The sequence below is a fragment of the Haemaphysalis longicornis genome, unplaced genomic scaffold (genome assembly GCF_048455015.1).
Source record: "Haemaphysalis longicornis isolate Haplotype H1 unplaced genomic scaffold, Haemaphysalis longicornis Haplotype H1 scaffold_8, whole genome shotgun sequence".
Classification (NCBI taxonomy): domain Eukaryota; kingdom Metazoa; phylum Arthropoda; class Arachnida; order Ixodida; family Ixodidae; genus Haemaphysalis; species Haemaphysalis longicornis.
The window spans coordinates 104,601,715-104,621,879 of NW_027526445.1; the positions used below are offsets into that span (position 1 = coordinate 104,601,715).

The 20,165-nt window shown below is 47.5% G+C and overlaps 1 protein-coding gene across 1 annotated transcript in view; it reads right to left on the reverse strand.

Annotated features, from left to right (window-relative positions):
• The window catches only part of LOC144148416 (uncharacterized), a 29,211-nt gene extending 12,967 nt beyond the window's left edge, over window positions 1–16,244 (reverse strand). Inside the window, exon 1 of the mRNA XM_077679952.1 lies at window positions 16,110–16,244. Within this exon, the coding sequence (XP_077536078.1) occupies window positions 16,110–16,244 (135 nt within the window). The remainder of the gene's footprint in view (window positions 1–16,109) is intronic.
• Between the last annotated feature and the right edge of the window lie 3,921 nt (window positions 16,245–20,165).

Here is a 20,165-nt window from a genome sequence, read left to right on the forward strand (position 1 = left end):
CATCCATCCATCCATCCATCCATCCATCCATCCATCCATCCATCCATCCATCCATCCATCCATCCATCCATCCATCCATCCATCCATCCATCCATCCATCCATCCATCCATCCATCATCCATCCATCCATCCATCCATCCATCCATCCATCCATCCATCCATCCATCCATCCATCCATCCATCCATCCATCCATCCATCCATCCATCCATCCATCCATCCATCCATCCATCCATCCATCCATCCATCCATCCATCCATCCATCCATCCATCCATCCGTCCATCCGTCCGTCCGTCCGTCCATCCATCCGTCCATCCATCCGTCCATCCATCCATCCATCCGTCCGTCCGTCCGTCCGTCCGTCCGTCCGTCCATCCATCCGTCCGTCCGTCCGTCCGTCCCTCCGTCCATCCCTCCGTCCGTCCGTCCGTCCGTCCGTCCATCCATCCATCCATCCATCCATCCATCCATCCGTCCATCCACCCATCCGTCCATCCATCCATCCATCCATCCATCCATCCATCCATCCGTCCGTCCGTCCGTCCATCCATCCATCCATCCATCCATCCATCCATCCATCCGTCCGTCCGTCCGTCCGTCCGTCCGTCCGTCCGTCCATCCATCCATCCATCCATCCGTCCGTCCGTCCGTCCGTCCCTTCATCCATCCATCTATCTATCTATCTATCTATCTATCTATCTATCTATCTATCTATCTATCTATCTATCTATCTATCTATCATTACCAATTACCATTGGTAATTGCTTAACATTGTTTCCCTTCTCTTTCCTCCCATCCCATCACCATTGCCAATTCTTTATTTTCTCGCAAACTCAACTTCCAATTTTTCCCCCACCATCAACACGATCTACTACTTCTATTTCACACTTCTGTTATCCTCGCTTCCAGGTATACTGTTCCATGTTATTTCCTTTTCTATCGTTATTCTTCTATATGGGCCTTTTTTCTTTCTCCTTGTCTGACATTTGCGCTCCTGTTTCACTTACCTATGGCGAATCAGCCAATTGTCGTTGGCCGAGTAAGCCAGAAGTGAGAAAGTTAGGCACTAACATTTTGCGTAATTGGAGTGGCAGAGACAACGTTCTGCTCCAATGTCAGTTCAAGTCAGTCAGTTCATGTTAAAACTTTGTTCCATGTACTGGTTAGCTTTGATCAGTCCTTTCTACCTCTCTTGCAATTGCTAAAAGAATGCCGTCGTGAGGACGTTTTTGCTTTTACGTCAAAGCATTTCGTCTAAACATCAAAGCCACAAAATGCAAGGTTTTCTATATACAACTGCGAAGTGAAGCTTCTCGCATATGCGGACGATGTTGTTGTTTTTGTAGACATCATTATTCAGAAACGGTATTAACAAGGACGTTATCACCCATGTTGCCGAAATTGCGAAATGATTTGGTGTGGTAGGGAAAGCCTTGGTAAGGGAAGTCACAGTGCGGAGAATTCTGGCATGGGAACCGGCCGAGTGTCCCGGGAACGTTTGTCAGCTTAAATTAGGTCAGATTTCTGGAGAAGTAATTAGGTAATTCATTTTAATGGTGAAGATACAGTTATGCCTATCGACGTGCTCAAGCGCAAGAGCTGTGCGAGAAAGCGAACAAATGGAGCTTGGGTATGCTCGCCACCTCACCTGTACGTAACACTTTCCTCGTTATCAAACACGCTATTGCGTGCGGTACTACAGCTCTTGCGCATACTTGTAAAGACATAAAAACATGTTGGCAGTGTTTGCATGGGGATGACGTTTCGGTACCAGCACTCTAACAAACAAACCAAGGTGAGTTAGAAGCGGAAGACGGGGACTGTTACTCCTCGTGAGTTTGTTTTTGTTCTTACTACGATAAATTCCTTCTTCACAATGGTGTGCGAAGGTTGACCAGCCGGCCCCTGTTGGATTGTGTTCTGTAGGCCGACATTATGAGTAGCGGCCTTCTTGGCGACTTCACAGACGTGGGCACGTCTATAAATTTCTTAAGGCTACGTTTCACGAAAAATACTTCAATGCCGAGTAACTGCCAGAATTGTACCACGGTGCAGTCTCATTTTATTCCTGTCGCCATATATAGGGCCTAAGTTGGCCAGGTGAAGAAAATGCCAGCACCGCCAGGAGTGTAGTCATTCTTCTTGATATTTAATCCTAACACATAACCACAAAGTCTTGTGTAAGGAGCCGCTGTTTGAGCGAGCAGTCGGCGTTGCAATACAAGCGAAAATGATGAAGCGCTTGTGCCAAGGTAGGTAAACAGCACCAGGATACGAACAGGGGAAGGCAGAAGGAGGACGAAGCGGGAAGAAGCGGAAAAGAAGGTGTGAACTCCGAGGGAAGAGGAACGAGGTGATCGGCGAGCCCTCACCTTGACTGAAACGCACAGGAGACCTCAAGGACGAGCCACATTCTCCTCCTTGCCCAGCATACTTCCAACGGCGTCTCTATAGCTTCGGCTGCGCAACTTGCGATCGCTGGGGCCGACGGCCATGGCGACGACAGCGCCAATGCAACGGCACGCCGCTAGTACATCTGCTCCAGCGCACCGACGCGATAAACCTCGAACTTCAGCCCGAAAATTTCTACACTGGATTTGCTCATTTAGGAAGTGTTTATTATTCTTGACATTTATTTGTGTATTTTCTTTTGAAATTTATCCCGTTAGGTATCATTGGTCCGTCTCCTATGTCATCCCGCCTGGTCCTTCTCAGCTACTTTAGCCAATCCTCTTTATCAATCAAACAACCTGCTTCGCACCCTAAAATGAGAAAGGGGGTTGCTTGTTTCCTGGTGTGGCACTATACTCTGTTCAAGAAACCTAAAACCATCACTCTCTACCCTAAGAGTTCATTGAACAGAAAACGCCTAACCGCCTGCCATCATGGCTCCTGGGAATCTAGACCTGCCAATAAATTCAATCCCGCATATATCTAACCCGGATAAATCGCATTATAGCATACACAGAACACTTCAAACATGCCCTTAGATGTCGTATGCAAACGTATAGCGTATTTTTTGGTGCGTGTCGAGCTCTCGTTCACCGTCACGTTCCATATATCGAATCCCGCGCCGCAGATGCCCCTGCGAGTGTGCGTCTCCTGATAGATTTGTGGGAGATGGTGACGACCTATCACACTTCGCGTCGCTTGGGTGGCCTTCAATACGTACTATAGAACCCTATGCCTTCAGCACCTGCCAGCCTGCTCTATGCGATAGCATGGGGATGGCGCCATGACAACAAGAACGCCGGTTGTCTTCGGATGCGAAAGGAGAATGGGAAACCGAAGGGAGGCGTTCTGACCCTATAGCGGCTCTGCTGACATGGAGAGTGGTGGGGAGCCATGGTCGCGAAAAAAAAAAACGAAAGAAGGCGAGTTTACAAAGGGAGAAGGGTATAAATAGCGGATGGAGGCCATAAAAGTAGTCGCCGTTTGCACAGAAATTTGAAACTACAATCTCTCGCAACACTAATGAGCACGGCACTACTTCCATCCTTACGTAAGATGAAGTCCGTGCACCCCGGCTGTTCCGCAACGAGTCGTGTGCGTTGTCCTGCAGCTAATTCAGCGAAATGTCTTCGTTGCAGCTCTAGGCGAGAGGTGTTTGGGCACGGAAGAAGACGGCACTGAGTGGCTGCAGAGCCGCACGTAGGTTGGTTCGTGTTGACCACAACGTGGAGGCTGTGGCGCATTGCAACGATGCGGCGATCATGGCAGGATTCACCGTTAGCTAAGAAGCAGATTTTATTAGAGACCAGGATGGCATTCCGAAGCGGGTACAGCAGCCGAGCTTCTGACAGCATTCAACGTAATTCGCGGACGTGGTGGCGAGTGGACAGTGCCGGACTTTCGCAATTGTATGGGATTAGGCAGCTTCAAGACAGTTCGGTGAACTTCATCAGTGAAAAGATAGAGCAGGGAAGCTCACAGAATTTTTTCATGCCAAATTATGTGCGGTGCAGCGAACTGGGGCAAGTCAATTTAAATCGAGCATTGCGCCCACTGGGCCGGGCTTGTAGCTTCACGGAAACGAAGGGTCCCCCAAACGAGCAGGGCAAACATTCGCGTTCAGGTAAGTCAAGAAATACCAACGCTTTCAAAAAGTTGTTTTAAATGCGCCACCCTGTCCCTCTACCCCTTTCTTCACCACGATATTTTGTCTGTTATTGCGTAGCTGGCAGAAACAGAGAAACAGGAAAATTTGGGAGATGGCGTTTTTAACATAGCGTGTTGGAATTAATTTGTTAAAAAAAAGAAATTTAACCACTAATTTTCTGCGCTAATCACTTAAAAAGGTCATAGCCCCATCGTCTAGCGACAAAGATGGTTGAAATACAAAGATTTCTTCCGCCGCAAACGGAGTTGTATCAAAGTGGAATCTTGTGAGGGATTCATCCTTCGTCGTCCGAGGTTGACCTTGAGTGATGCATATGCTCTCGAAATGTTTCTCACGTACCAACTCGGGGAGATTGGCAAGGAATAAAGTATTGACTGTGAACCTGCACTTGATCTGCCTTTCTGGATGTCGATTTTGTAAGTTCGTTTTCCTGCAGTGCAATTTCAGCATAAGGATTAAATATTTATCTTTTGATTTTGACTTTGAAGTCATTGGAGTGAAGTGAAGACCACAAAGAGCGTGTCGTTTGAAACATATTTCACTTCACCCAAGATAATCATCATAGTCAGAGAAAGCAGGCTTTTCTGCAATGAGTTTTGGCGAACGGTCACCATCAGTGAGGCAAAGAAAGCTTCTCTTTAAATATGACCACCCGCAAATTTACGCTGAGGTAATCAAGTAACATTTGCAACGAGGCTTTTGCACAAGAGTTCAGACTGTCCATTGTTGATGCTCCAGTTATCTATTTACAAAAATGTGTGACCGAGGTATTTACAGTATGTACAGCCGCCGAATGTTACTGATATAGCGGGAGGATCGACCACCGAGTGGGTCAGCGCCGTAAAACGTTGGGAAACGGTGAACTGAGCAAGATAAGCATGTCGCCAGTGCAACGGTCCTCTGCTGTCTGGCTGTAGAGCAATTATGTATGAAGTGCAAGTATCTCCTGTCTGACTGCGCAGCCACTGCAACGGTAGTCTTCTTACTGCCTGTAGAGAAACTATGTCTGCAGTGCAACGTTCGTCAGCGGTTTGGCTGCATAGCAACTGTGTATACAGTGCAACGTTCGTCTGCTGTCTGACTGCAGAGCAACGGTGTCCGCAGTCACGTTGAAATCTGCTGGCTGGCTGCAGAGCAACTGTGTCTGCAGTATTTTACATGCTAGAGAAAAAACTGCCGCCACAGTCTAGGACAGCCGTGCTTCAGCGAGCCCTCCGTCATGTACGGGCAGGCACGTTCCACTTGTCCTTGGCATGGCTCATGAACACGCATGGAAAGTTGCATCTGGCTGGAAAAAAAACAACAATACAGTGCGAAAGATTATTCAACTTTGTTTAATGTTATAAAATTCAATTCCTAAAATAATACAGGGTAGTGCGACGATAATTGGGGCACTAAAATTTTTTCCTGAGTGAACCGCCGTTTTGTAGCGCTCAAATTCACACGAAGGTCACATTTCGTGGTCTATTTTGTTTGACGCCCGGAATAACGACGGTACTTACCTATTTATTCTGATAATAAATCAAAAGCATTTTCGCCTATGGGAAAATGGTGGCGGATTTGGACGTGCCAGCCAGCACAAGTTGATGTTCGAAGACGGCGCCACCTGGGGTATACAGTGCGAAACACACGTGTGGGATCACGGCCTCTGTTGTGGAAAACCAGGAGACAAAGGGCCGGGACGTGCAGAGGGAACCATGAATTCTATTTACATAATGATGATGATAATGGCAGCATGCGCGGGGATTGGAGAACATCTTCTTTCACAACATCCTCCCCGCCCCAACAGAGTGAATAAACTAGTTGTCCCGTCCCTGTAGTCCGTTTCACTGGCATGGTCACTTCCTGTGTTCGTCCAGTTCCATCAGGGCAGCTTGATCTTCCAGCGGTGTTTGTAGCGTCGATTGCGCTTCCGACAAACATACTTGTGTGCAGTTCCGGACTTGTCGACAACAATCACAGTTTGTTGGACGAAAGTAAGTTCCTCATGAGTTTCGCCGATTTTCTTTGGGATCAGAAGCCGCCGATGATGATACTTGTGTAGATCCCACGTGCTGGTTTCACTGTATTCTTCTGCTGTGGGGTCCTTGCTTAACAGAGGAGTTTTCTGTCGCATCCGAGGGTTTGTCTGTTTGGTGCGCCTAATCATGGACTTCGGTGGTCTCCTAAACTTTCCACGTTCGTACAGTGTCGAGTCATTGATGCGCTTCCTCAGTTGAACTGCCAAACTGGTCGAGCGCTTGGGAGAAGGTCTGATTGATGCGAATGACGTTTGGCAAGGAGAAAGGGCTTTGGCTCGGTTCTTCAGGCCTATCCTTGCTGCTGCCTTGCGTGCGCTATGTATCCGCTGAAGCATGTCATAATCGGGGCCCCGTGGGAGTTGCTCCTGGCCGAGTACTGTTGAAGGTGGCTCACGCTGGCATTGGTCTCTGTCGTTAGGTGTTTTCTCTGAGTGCTTCGGACGAATAAATTCACGGTTTTTAGTTGGGAAGTCTTCTGCTCGAAGAAGTTGATGCTACCAGTCGTCGGAGAAGTAGCATTGTCCATCAACACTTTTGGGAAGACAAGTGAAGCTAAAAAACAGAATTACCGAATCTTCAGAATCACGCTCCAGAGCCAGTACAACGAAAATGAATGCACCTTGGATGCTGTGGAGGTACCAGAGATATGCCAGGACATTCTGGGAGATATTACCGATGTACCCTACGTGCACAGGTTAATGAACTCGGGAAGAGAGATCGCAGATCTGAACAAGTTCGGGCAGGGCAACGAGACACTTGGCATCAGTGTGTTGATAGGAGCTGACCAAATGTGGCTGGTCATGGCACCAGAAGTCTGCCGAAGCACCTGCTCGAGCCTGGCAGCCATAAAAACGATATTTGGATGGACCTTTCAAGGAGCCACAATGACAAAATCAGATAACGTGAGTTCTAAATGTATGGTCTGTGTTTTTCCCTCTGTGATGGCCCCTCAAAGAGATTTCCACATTAAACAGAAGCGATTCAAGTACTCTGAAATGGAAAGCATGGCAATAGAACGAACTCATGGGGCCAAAAACATTGGCCGTACAGTGTTTCGAGACCTCGAAAATAACTTGCCCAGGCACGACGAACAGTACCACGTTAGCGTTTCACAAAAGTGTACGCTGGCTTGTCCACTGAAAGGAAACCGGTATGAATTTCCTCGTCAACCGGAAATATTGCGTCTAAAGTTTCCTAACAAGTACAAATTGTCTCAACCTGACGCCTTCATGCGGAATGTTTCCCGAAGCCGTCAAGTCACTTTTCTCCCGCACACATCAGCTCAACAGCGGCCGATTCCTGTCAGCACGAAGCGACCTGAAGGTATCGTTACTCGGACAGTTCACAAGCAAGAGTTAATTTATGGTCACGGGAGAAGAGACAGAGAACACTTACGTCAAACCAGGTGCAATCAGAGACAACCATCGACGAAAATGAGAACTCTATGCGCTGACCAGATACGCAATTACGGACCGTAGTGGTTAGTGCATCAACCTTAGCCTAACAGATAAGGAAGTGAAAGAACTTTACGTGGACGACAAAACCGAACGCTCAACAATTCCTTGCTCGGAGCAGTTAACGTTCCCGGGGGAGGATGTTGAGAAAGAAGAGGTCACTGAGTAACGGCTTCCGATTAGTAGAGAATAAAGAGGAAGAAGTAGGTGTGGCGCTATTAGGGAACACCCGGCCCTTGTCTCCTTCTCGCGTTATTTCACAGCCTCCGCGATCGGCTGCCGGCGGCGCACCGTTGCTCCGGCCGTCCCATTCGGCCGGAGAGAGCGTAATTGCGAACGGGCCGTTTCGGCTCTTTCCGCTGCACCGCGGCGCGCGGAGCCCATGGTTGAAAGCAACAGCCGTCCGTGCTGCGCCGGTCCGCGAAATGGCTTTTGACAGCTTTTGCGCTCCGTATGGCAAAAATAAACGGTCATAGCTGCTTTTAGGAATGGAAAGTAATATTACAGCACCTGGTGATGCCTTTATGTCAGCTACGGTGGCGACAAGACGGGTTTATTTCACTTGCGCTGTACCGCACTACGCTCCACGTAACCGACTATGCCTTTCCGATAATACCGCGGTAGCGAAACTTCCCGCGTTTAAATGACGTTCAAATCATAAACAGGTATTTTTATTTCTTATGCTGGCGTACGGTCTTAATTCAGCTCTGTACAGCCAAGGCTATTAACTTGAGACAACGGGTGGCCGTTGTTTTTTCTGGCATTCGAATCCCTCTTTATCGGTCGTAATACCGGTTGAGACTGAAAAACGCTGGAAGTGAATTATGTTGAGGGATTCCTGAGCGACATCGTAATCTCCGTGGCACATCTGCGTTATGCTATTACGTTTTTGTTTTCAGCGGCAGCAAACAAAAAATAAGTTTAACTTAGATGTACTCCGTTTTTATTTCGTTCTTAGAGGTATTTTGGTGCCTACTGGGAAGTGCAATGAGCACCGTGAGTGGTATGAATACCTAAAATACACGAACTTTTCGTTACTGATTTCAGGTCCCATCTGAGAAGTAACTTAGCTTTTATATGTTTGGTTTGAATGTTAACAATTTCTAAACAGTTACCTACCACAGCGCACAAGCGAGTCCAGGGGCCGCATGGCTTTTGTACATAATCACTGCGGAAGCATTAAATACTCAATTACGCAAAAATATCAAGTTGGGGGTCAGTGCCAGCGAGATATGGTTCCAAAAATTGCAGGCCGCGCAAAGAAAATAAGATGGAAGAAAATACGGTGTATTTGGATCAGGAAATGAAATTCGGAGCCGACGGATTGCCAGCTGTCAAACACGCTATACGCCTGCAAAATGGCCAGTGAATGTTCTGTGGCCTTATAGATAGGTACTCAGGTCCACGGTTCTCAGCGGGAGCTGTGAAACGTGGGCGACCACGCGAGGAGTGGGGGGGATGGGGGGGGGGGTGGGGGTGGCTCGCAAGAAGATGCAAACGAACAAAACATGACGCAAGGCCTACAAAGACGCAAGTTCTCGCTGCCACTAGAACGATTCCTAATCGACGCCTCCTCAACCGTTACGACACGTAGATTATACGCCAGACGTATCGCTCTGATGCCATTGTCGAAATAGAAGGTGACACAACCGCGACAGACCTATAGTGAGGATCGCACAGCTTAAAATAAAATGCATTCGCATTCCTGCAAGTAAGCAAAGTGTCTCTATGAACATTTTTAAGGGGAAGTGTTACAGGCTAGGTTCCGATCAGTAGCTGCGAACGTCGACAGGGTGCGTAGAAAAATTCGCGTTGACAGTATGTATCTTGCGGCAAAGCCAACTTTCTGGCGTTTGCTCGGTATATGTCGATCTCATCTCGGTCCTAAAAAATCATAAAGAAATTGGTCGCCATGGCGGTTGCATCAATACGCTGTGCTTCATTTGATTGTCATAATTAGTTTACAGTGACGTTATAAATGTTACAAAAGTCCCGCCTGCTCTACATGGCCCTGTGGAGAGTGTATGGATACAAAAAAACGGCTGTAACTTTTGTTTTATCAAAACTATCGCGAAACAAATATGACAATTATTAGCGGAAACCACTCGAACATTACGCCAGGTTTTATCTGCTTTTCACCATTAAGTAGTTCACAGCTGAAGTTGAAATTCCCGTCTGCTGTCAATACATTTACGTAAGGGAAACGAACAGCTTCATATGGTTGTCCAGTTTCATTAAACGAATTAACTAAGGAGTATACCGTATACGTTCAATCACAAATTACAAACAATGTTTGTTTCATGCACTTCTTCGATTGCACCGTGCTGGTCCGGCCGCTGGTCAGCTTTCACACAGAAGAACGGCAGTAAACTGTTTTTTTAATATACGCAGAAGTTTTTTCACAAATGTAGGATCTCAAAGCGTGTGCCTGACACACGCAGAAAATATTTCAGTGCGGTAAAAATTTCATACATATGCTTATAATTTTAAATCGCGTTGCAGTGCCCTGGATGTTAGTTTCTTGCGCTATGGGGCCTGGTAGGTTACCGTTGCAACAACATGGCACGCCAACTGCAAACTTGTTCTCATCACCCCAAATAACTATTTATAGTAACTCTGTAAATAACCTCCGAGAAAGTACTGCGTACCACTCCGTATGCTCGCTCCACGCTTGAAACATGGTTCACCTTTCGTTGATCATCTGCACACCTTTGCTTCAGTTAAATAAGTTTCTGTAAGTTGCTGAGACAAGCCGACTGCATAAAATCATTCTCAAGTCTCTTATTTCATCAAAACAAAACGCCCGCAGGGGAGGCAAGAGGAATTACGGCAGCGAAGACACCCAGCCGCGCAATCTCCGCCAAGCCATTCAGAGGAGCCGGTGCGAGCGGCCGAACCATTGGCTAACACCCACCTCTCGGCACGTTGCGGAGTGAGCCGCATTACATTTTTTAGGGGCGAAGCTCCTTAGGGCGTGGGTCTGTCCATCCTCGACGTATGTATGTAACCACCTCTAGTTTAGTTCTTGGATTATTTACTAGATGGCGTGGCTACCTCTAGTTTAGTTCTTGGATTGTTTACTAGATGGCGGTACTTGTATATGATGAAAAGATGTGCTTGGATTGTTTACTAGATGGCGTGGCTACCTCTAGTTTAGTTCTTGGATTGTTTACTAGATGGCGGTACTTGTATATGATGAAAAGATGCGCATGGATTGTTTACTAGATGGCGTGGCTACCTCTAGTTTAGTTCTTGGATTGTTTACTAGATGGCGGGGAGCGTTGTAATAAAATCCGATCGCTGTTGGCGCGCGCTCGGAGTCGCCCGATGGATAAGGCTGCAGATGTGCGAGCCCGCGAGGCAGAAGCGCTCCTTGAAGCTGCGCGACGCCGCTGCCAAGATCCTGCCGTACGAGAGCGGGAGGCCGAAGCGTGTCGTCTGGCTGCGCGACGACGCCGCCAAGATCCCAGCGTTCGAGAACGAGAGGCCCAAGCGTCACGGCAACGGCGCGAGGACCCTGCCGTACGCGGAGCGGCACGGCTGCGGCGCGAAGAGGATCTCCAAAACGTCAGAGAACGGGAAGCGGCGAGAAAGCGCGCGTATCGGCAGGCAGACCCCGATGCAGTGAGAGCTCGTGAGGCGTCTGCAAAACGCATCAGGCGAGCTCAGACCCAAGGTGCCGACGCGCGGTTTAAGCGAGACTTTCTAGACGTTACGTTCGGACACAGATGTAGTGGGCGAACGTTCACTGAAGAGTCACGGTTTTACCGATGATTTCCCCTCAGGAGCTTCGCCAACTCATCATCATTCCCCCCGTGGATATGCTGTGAATTTTTTTTGCTGGGGGACGCGCCGAATAAGACGGTCGGAGCAACGGCGTGCCGCCGGCAGCCGATCGCGGAGGCCGTGGTGGGATTCACGCTAGTAAGGAGCTAAATGGTGCGGTATATCACCAGAAAATGTGAAACCGGGTTTTCTGATCGTCTGCTGGCTCATGGAACCAACTAGCTATGTCAAGTAGCAATTCCAAAAGTGCCCTAAAGAATCCCGCCATTTTTAAACCTACCTTACTGTCTCAAAATCGCTATATACGCGAACCACTCAGCGCACATGCCGAGTTTTTTCAGTAATTGTTGTGGTGACATGAGGTGGTGTAGCCCAGAGCTCGCACATCCGGAGGACTACCTTCCACTGTCTTGTATCGAGTTGCCGCATAACTTCTTTCCTTCTCTTTTGGAACTGCAAATGGCCGTACGCATCGGATTGTGCCTACTGCATACTACACTAAGGTATAGTGCGCTGTGCTCCTGGGAGCTACACGTAAATAGTTGGAAGTAGCGTGCTCCTCCCAGTATCACGTACGCCCAACACCGAGTGTAGCTTAAAAAATGATGATTGGGGCTAGGTGCGTTTGAAAACAATAATACGTTTTACATCGCTTAACTATGAAATTGCTACTGGAAGAGCTGCTGCTTTGATCAATTCAGACCATGAAGTTGGGAGTAGTGTCGGAACAAACACGGCAGGGGAACAAGGGGGATGCTTCAAAAAATCTTTCCGTATCACGGCGCCACAAAGTTCTAATATGTTCCACGATTTTTCTGCACCTCTTTGCCTCTTCCTCCTCCCTCTCAACGATCTGAGCACTTGCGACCCTTCCCATGGTTCTCCAGCAGTTAATTAGGGTACGCAGATGGGACATGCAGGTTGCAGACTTTCGTCGATGCGATCGTTAATATTATAAAGACAGGTGTTGATTTCATTTTATCTTCATTTTTCTGGAGACTGTGAGCCATTAACCAATATTTTTTTCAATATATTGTTTGAAGCGCCGACGCTTCAAGGATGATCTGGCGCACCGTTATTGAAGGCTCCTGATTAATTTTGAAAAAGAACACGGGCATTTTTAATTTTTGCCGATTCGCCAATATCACATGAAGGCAATAAAAAGAGAATACTTATTTACGAAAGTTGAGTAAGCGGTACGTACGTGGGTCTACTGTGCTGAACCAAACATGAGGGCGTGACGGCCCCTAGCACGCACTCCCGGTTGCCCCGACAAAGCATGCGTTAGTGTGTATACTCACACATAAACACGCGTGATTAGTGATTGAAATAATTAAGTACGTCACAATATTTAAGGGCGACGGAAGAAATATGCAGGCACTTCTTGTTAGGGATATAGCTGATTATTTATCTTGTATCTTTATTTTACATCCTTATTTCCCCAAACCAGGTCATCACCACACGGTGCTAAGAAATGCATCTTGCGTCATCCGCTGACCGCATGGACAACATTACACGACCGCACAGTGCAAGGGCACACCTCACCGTAAGTTACGACGCCGGCAAATATAAAAATTGCGTTTGAAATTCCAGGGTAGCTTAATCACGCTGACACCCACTTTCAGATGTTTATTTCAGGTGTTCAAATATGTGCATGATTGCCGCACGCCTATGGAGACGGAGGACAACCTTCGCAAACGTTGCTTGCGTGCAGAAGAAACATAAATCGCAAAGCATGCGGCAGGAAATTCCCGGAAACAAACGTCAATTTTTGTGCTTCCTCGAATTACCGTAAGGAGTATCAGCCTAGAATGCTTGTTGTAGGGTGCGGTATTACATTGTCATTTCTGTTTCGTGTTTCCGAAATCACCGTCATAACACCTCCTCTGAATCTTCCGGTTCGATCGGTATTTTTCACCCGACCTTGATTACGTTCGATTAAACGCTCCCTGATAGGGAAGAAGCGGTGCCACATATGTGGAGGTGTGCGATTACCACCACCTTTCATTTCAGCCAGGCGCAATGATTTAGATTCCGCGTCCATACACGTAGGTGTCTCAAGATTGCGAGCGCATTTTGACATGTTAAAGGGACCCTGCAACACGTCTTTCAAAGTTTTTTGAAAGCTGAAATGATTGCAGAACGTAGTCTCCCGACCCACCCAGCACTCCGATCAAGGGGTCGCAAAGAACTTCAGTTAAAAATTTCTGATGTATGCCCACCAGATAACTGAAACTTGCTCAAAAGCTTTTTTCTCGCTTTCCTGGTCTTCACATTCGACGACGACCCGATCTACGTTACTAAGGCCATGTAGCGGCAGTTGGCCGGTTTTCCTTCAGTTGCAGCAATAAACGCTTTTCGATAGCAACTTAAAAAATAACGCCACAAAAACAGCCGAAGCGGAGGGCGTAACAGGTGCGACGAGCAAATCACGCAGTGCTGCTCCGTGCTGGTGATAACTACAGCTTTCGCAGTGCTTCCAGACGCGAAGGAAAGAGGGAAGCGTTCGTCGAAAATGTTGCGGGGTCCCTTTATGGGGGCCCACCGGATCACATTCCTATGAGAGATACTAATTCAGAACCCAATGGTTTAAAAACTATCGTGCACCGATACTAAAGCATCCCCCAATTCAGAGAGGTGTTCCTGACTGTGCAGTGTGCTTGTTTAAAAAAACATTTCACATCTTGACTGACATAAAAAATAAACAAGAAACGTGTTTTAGCTGTCCAGTTGTCACTATATAGCGCTCTCTGACTATCAAGCAAGAAGGTTTATTTTTTTACTTCAGTCCAGAAGTGACATATTCATAAAATAAGCAAACGAGGCCGTTGTGAGCATTTATGTATCTGTAAAAAATTTCGTGTTGGTGCACGAAATGTGGACAGGTGAGTTCACCTAAAAAGACTCATGTTTATGTTGCGCCAAAAGTAAACACCCCGTAAAGGAGAGCGAACAAGTGAAGATGAACGTACAAAGGCACGACAATGTGAGGGGGGCGAAAGAACAAAAGAGCAAAGTGTAATCTGGGCGCCAGGCTTCTCTTAATCACGACACAACGACTTCAACAGGTTATCTATCGGCTATCTTCATTGCCAGGTGGTGAGGGTAATTGCAGGTGCGCTTTTTATTCACGGCTACGAAGACTGTCAGCTGGGGCCGAATTCTCTAAAAAACGGGCGTCGTTTTGAAACGACGGGGTAGCGCCATGCAAAAGCATGTGTTCTGGGGTTGGGGCCGTCGCTTTGGGGCTTCTTGCAGGGGCAATCACCGCAGAAAAGCGCTGTGGCAAGGGCGCGAAGCGACAAGTGAAACGACGGGGGGGCAGTGGGTGTCACTTCGAGCCCTTGCCACAGCGCTTTTCTGCGGTGATTGCCCCTGCAAGAAGCCCCAAAGCGACGGCCCCAACCCCAGAACACATGCTTTTGCATGGCGCTACCCCGTCGTTTCAAAACGACGCCTCGTCGTTTTAGAGAATTCGGCCCCTGTACACCAGCTGAAAAGGGTATACATCCGGCGATCTTCACCGCTTTCTACTGGGGTAAAGCGCTGAAACACGCGGCGGTCGTTGTTGCCGTGATATTGGAGAGTTTTAGCGGTTTTTCACGGTCCCCTCAGCTCCGGACGGCCTGTTCAGAACAACCGTTGTGTCTGCAGCAGAGAGGCTTTTAGATAAGTGATAACCATATCTCCCTCGACGCAGAATCATTCTTATCACGGTTCGTGGCCGGTGCGTGGGTAACCCATGGAGCAAGAACAAGTAGTCAGGGGAAATCAGGCGTCCAAGCAATCCCAGATAATTGCGAGTTTTAACTAACCGTTTTTCACGGTCTGCTCCGCTCCGATAGCAAGCGGGAGCGACATTGCGCATGCCTGGAACGCTTGGCGGCGAACGGCATTGGCTTCGGTTGCGCTGACCATGTCCCCGATACCGGAACGGACCATCGAAAACGGTTAGCTAAAGCTCCCTAATATCACAGGCGCCCGTCATAGGTGAAGCTAGCGGCATCTGCGTGGATGAAGAAACTGTGCGTCCGCCTCGATCGGCGTTTCACTGCGCAGCCACTGAATAAATTGCGGCTGCTATAATTTTGCCCATCAGGTGCAGCTACCCTCTCTTTCGCCGTCGCAGCTACGAAGCTTTGTGGTCCGCCTGGGTTTTAATTGTGACATAAGAGAGTTTACGCTCTCTAAATGAAGCCATTGATCTTTTGCATAGCCAAACCAATCTCTCTTTCAGGGAGGTGTATAGAAGCGGGCTTGCGCTTCGGTTGACATTTTTTGCTTTTGTTCTAAACCACGTTAAGGTGTGTGGCGTGTTCCCCTTTTCGGAAGCGCTTTCGCGGTTTTGTCGCTCACGTTTCAACTGGAGAAACGGAGTTGGCAGTGGTGTGCTTGCATCGCCAGGCGCAGCCGACTTGCAATTGCGCATGGTAGTGTAAGCTGGCGGAACTGTCCGCTCAGCGGGCCCGCCGAGCGTAGCAAGGCTCACTCCGCTATGCGGAAACACGCATGCCAAACGTGCCCACGCTTGGTATCGGTGCGGAGCGGACCACAAAAACCGGGGCCGTATACTGGGTGCCGGAATTGCGGCGGGATTGATTCCGCGCGGTTGATTTCCCGCGGGTTCTACGTGACGTCAATGAATTATAGCCAAAACTCATTGGCGTGACACAGTCTTAGTGGTGTTTTCGCTCTGCGCTGATCGCGTGATACTCCGCGGAAAACCAACCCCTCCGGATTTCTCCTGGATGCTTTCCTGCACCCAGTAAAATTCGTCGCCCGGTAAGTCGTACACCTCGGCCATGACAAGGCCCAGCCAGGCCGCGTGCTGCCCGATCCGTCGTCGTGTGAGGTTGGATAACATGGCGCTACCCGGCAGTAGGTACTTCTCTTCCTTCTCGTAACAATCAAGTCGGGGAAGCTGATATCACCATGTTATCTTTAACGCCCTGGTGTGTTTATTTTTGTTATCTTGGAGCACCTATTGTCATACAGTATGACGACAGCCAAGATTGCAGCAAGGTTGGCAGTTAAGCTGCAAGAAAAAAATACTCACGTGAGGAGAAGTTTTGCTACCGGCGTTGAGATATCACAGATGCCACGTCGCTAAAGCACCACCGAAAACAGAGGCACAAACAACTCATTTCTACAGCGCAAGTATTATCGCCCGTAAGCCCTAATCTCCTTCTAAGAAGTTTTAACAGGAGGACCCATCATGTGACGGGTCATAGTCAGCCCTCTGCAACAGCGCATTTGAAGAGCTGATACACTCTAAGAAAAAAGGGAGTAGCGCTTCCTCCCTTGAGGGAGGAAAAGCAATGTATCATATGTTGGGCCCTTTGGGGTCGAAATTTCCTCCCACAGCGAGGGGAGAGACTTTGCTACCTGCGCGGGGGAGGAAAACCGCCGCCGTCAGGGACGGAACTCTCTCCCTCAAAACTAATATGGCGGTCGACAGACGGGACGCGAGCGGGGCCAGCGGAGCATTGTAAGCAGCGAAGCATTTCATCGTTCTAAATGTGCAGCACGCCAAACGCCTATATCGCGTCTTCGGATCTCATTTAAAACGTCGATTCATCAGCACCGCAACAGCATCCCGAGAGGGAGTTTGAGCGCGAGTGTGTATGGCGTACCGCGCCGATTGCTCTCGACTTGAGTCGTGCTTGACCGACCCCGTTTGCATGCTTGGGGAATATTGAAGGTTTTCAAAACAGCGATCGTTTTTAACGCATGCGAGCTTTATTAAAAGAAGGTGTGACTTGCCGTAAGCGACGACGAATTGCAGTTATCGCACAGAAGGAAGGATTTAAGCGGACACTCGTCCACACTGCACAGAACTTCACTCGCGCGAGTCCACTCGGCGGCAGGGTTAACGTTGGGCATGGCTGCACCACACTTGCTACGCACAAGAGTCGCCATCAGCGAGCCTGCCAGCCAGCCAGCAAAGCGATCTCTCCTAAATTCTCCAAAACAGCCAACCTAACCCACACGCACCAAACAAGCCGCGGCAGCACGGATGAAAAGAAAAAAATACTCCAGTGGCGGCCATGCTACTGCCGGTAGCAATAGTACTGCTGGACTAATAACGACTGCACTGCTTTCAAAAGCGCTGGATAAATTTGTTTTCCAGTTGCTTGAATTGCGTGGTAGCCACCGCCATCTAGCGAGAGAAAGTTGAGTTAAAATTGTTTTAAAAATGGCGCTTTCAAAAAAAAAAAAAAAACGGCCGAGGGCGTTTATTGCATACATAAGCAGAGTTCAACATCGGAAGTTCAGACAACACACATCCCGCATACAAACACAAACCACATAAACACATCAAGGCGCAAACACATATACAAATAACGTACATACAGAGCCTCTCAAGACAGTCCGTACACTTCAGTGTTTGTTTATATAGTCATCATGGCTGTGCGGCACTGAAAACCACTGAACCCTACTGCTCTTTGCAAAATTGCGAAAATAACAAACAAGTATATTCTAAACATTACATTGGTTACTTTTACTACTGTAACAGTGCAGATTTATGTAAATTACGAACGGTGAAATATGGGCTGCTATAGCAGCTATGTGAAAATAAAGGGGGTTTGTTTTTAATGGCTGCCCAGCATTTTTCGTTGGTGATCACAGAGTGCGTCTTCGGGTTGGAAACTTATCATCACTCCTCATTCTGGAAAGTGTTTGACTACTATTTTGTTTCGGATAGCTCGTGGTCCACGCAAATCTAGTAAAGGAAGAAAAAAAGCGGTACTAACTCGTATTTAGTAGCGTATCGCCAGCGAATTCCGCCCGCGCGCGATGGCTTTCCCGGCACAACTCGCATTCCTTTTGACTGCTGTATCGCGTTTATCGCGTTTTTACGCCGCATGGCGTAGCGTAGGTCAGGCTGTATACGACCCAGTGCATAACAAAAATAACCGAGCTTAGCATATAGGCCCATTCACACTGCGACGAAAGCGACGTGAATTCTGTCGCTTTCGTCGCTATCCCTCTTCTCGGCGCCGACTGCAGCACTTGGTCAGAACTCCGCCTTGATGAAGGCTCTCGCTCTATCTGAGCTTTAAAGCACTCAACATTAAAGCCCGTTCACAGTGCGACGAAAGCGACTGGAATTCAGTCGCTTTGTGGCACGGCGACAAAAATTGGTCCCGACCATTCGTCAAAAACTATCGTCGCGCGACAAAGCGACGAAATTCCCGTCGCTTTCGCTTGCTTTCGTTGCAACTGTGAACGGGCCCTTACACTTTAAACTTGAGAGTTTCAGGTATAACAATTGGTCATTGCCTAATTAAGTAATTCGGAGATACTTCTACAGAGAAGCAAACGTGTTGCTTTCGACACCTCTGTAAACCCTTGACTACACAAAGCCTTCCAGGAAATTACTACTTAAATACTTGAACACACAGCAGTGGCATAAGCTTGGACAGAAAAAGAAGTTATCTCGACTTCTTGAATTGTCTGCTGAAATCTGCTTTCACCTGGCTACTTCCCTTGTCTCATCTAAACTCACTGCTTCTCTCCTTACCTGTACAGGCATTCTCCACTACTACCGAATATTTTGCCGAAAATTCCCATAACCACATGCACAACTCCCTCAAAACGGGCAGCCAGCGATCGTATTTAGTAACTGAAAAAAACAGGAATAGTTCCACCGACCGACGCCGCGGTGTTTTCTTTCTTTTTTTTAATGGCGATGCCGGCTTTGATCTCTGTGTTCTACAAAGAGATTTCCTTTTTCTGGACGACTGTACGAAGGCTCCCAACCAGGTCAATAGTTTTAATTAATAAATAAAATTCAGAGAAAACCCAACTAGGCGCATTTAACACTTTGCTGCATGTTTCCAGTACAGTTGTTTACGGTTAATTATGCTGATTCCGACATTACAGATTTTGTTTGCAAATTATCACAGGCTTCGAACCCGGCCCAGGGTTTATAAAAAAAGGTGCCTTTATACGTCTGCATATGGTGGCCATATACCTGAACGCATGAAGGATTCATACAATAGAATGGAATTTTTTTTAATCACTCGCAGATGCAGGTCGGACCCACCGCCTGCACTTTACTGGTGGTACCTGCCGTCTGGCCAAATTAATTTCAAAAAATCAATTCACAAACTGCCTCCCACCCTCCTCGCTCCTTTATTGTAGCCTGGGTTGCTGCTTGTTTTTCGGATTGGAGCGAATAGAGCTGACACTCTTCTCGTACTTTTAATGGTCCCCATGGTAGCGCCCTTGGTCTTTTCTTTAATTTTTCTGTAATGAATTGGTTCCACTGTAAATTAGCTCATCCAGATTTGGCTATATACACGCAATTTCACCATTTTTGATAATATCCCGTCCTGGAGTCATGAATGGGCTACGGGATTAAAACCGGATGAACCAATCTCCCTTCATATCGTCGACAAAAAGAATACACTCACATTTTTTTACCCTTTTTCAGGAAAACTGTCGCCCGAAGCTCAGAAATGTACTTATTTAGCTATTGCATAAACTAGCAACTTGAGTTGAAGTCCCATATAAAAACCAATGTTTCCTCATCTTGTCGTGAAGTCTGTTTTATAAAGTATAAACTCACCAATGCTCCAGCAAAAGTTAGACGACTTTTGTATCCTACTTTAAATTGATAGAAACTTCAGTATGCCTGCATGGTCTCAAACCCGTATAGAGGAAATATCGAATTGCTTGAAAAGACTCTAAGAAAGGCTGTTGACTTTATTTATTCTAAATATAATTGCACAAATTCTGTTTGTGAGATCACGTAAGCTGATGAGATTCAAATATTAGT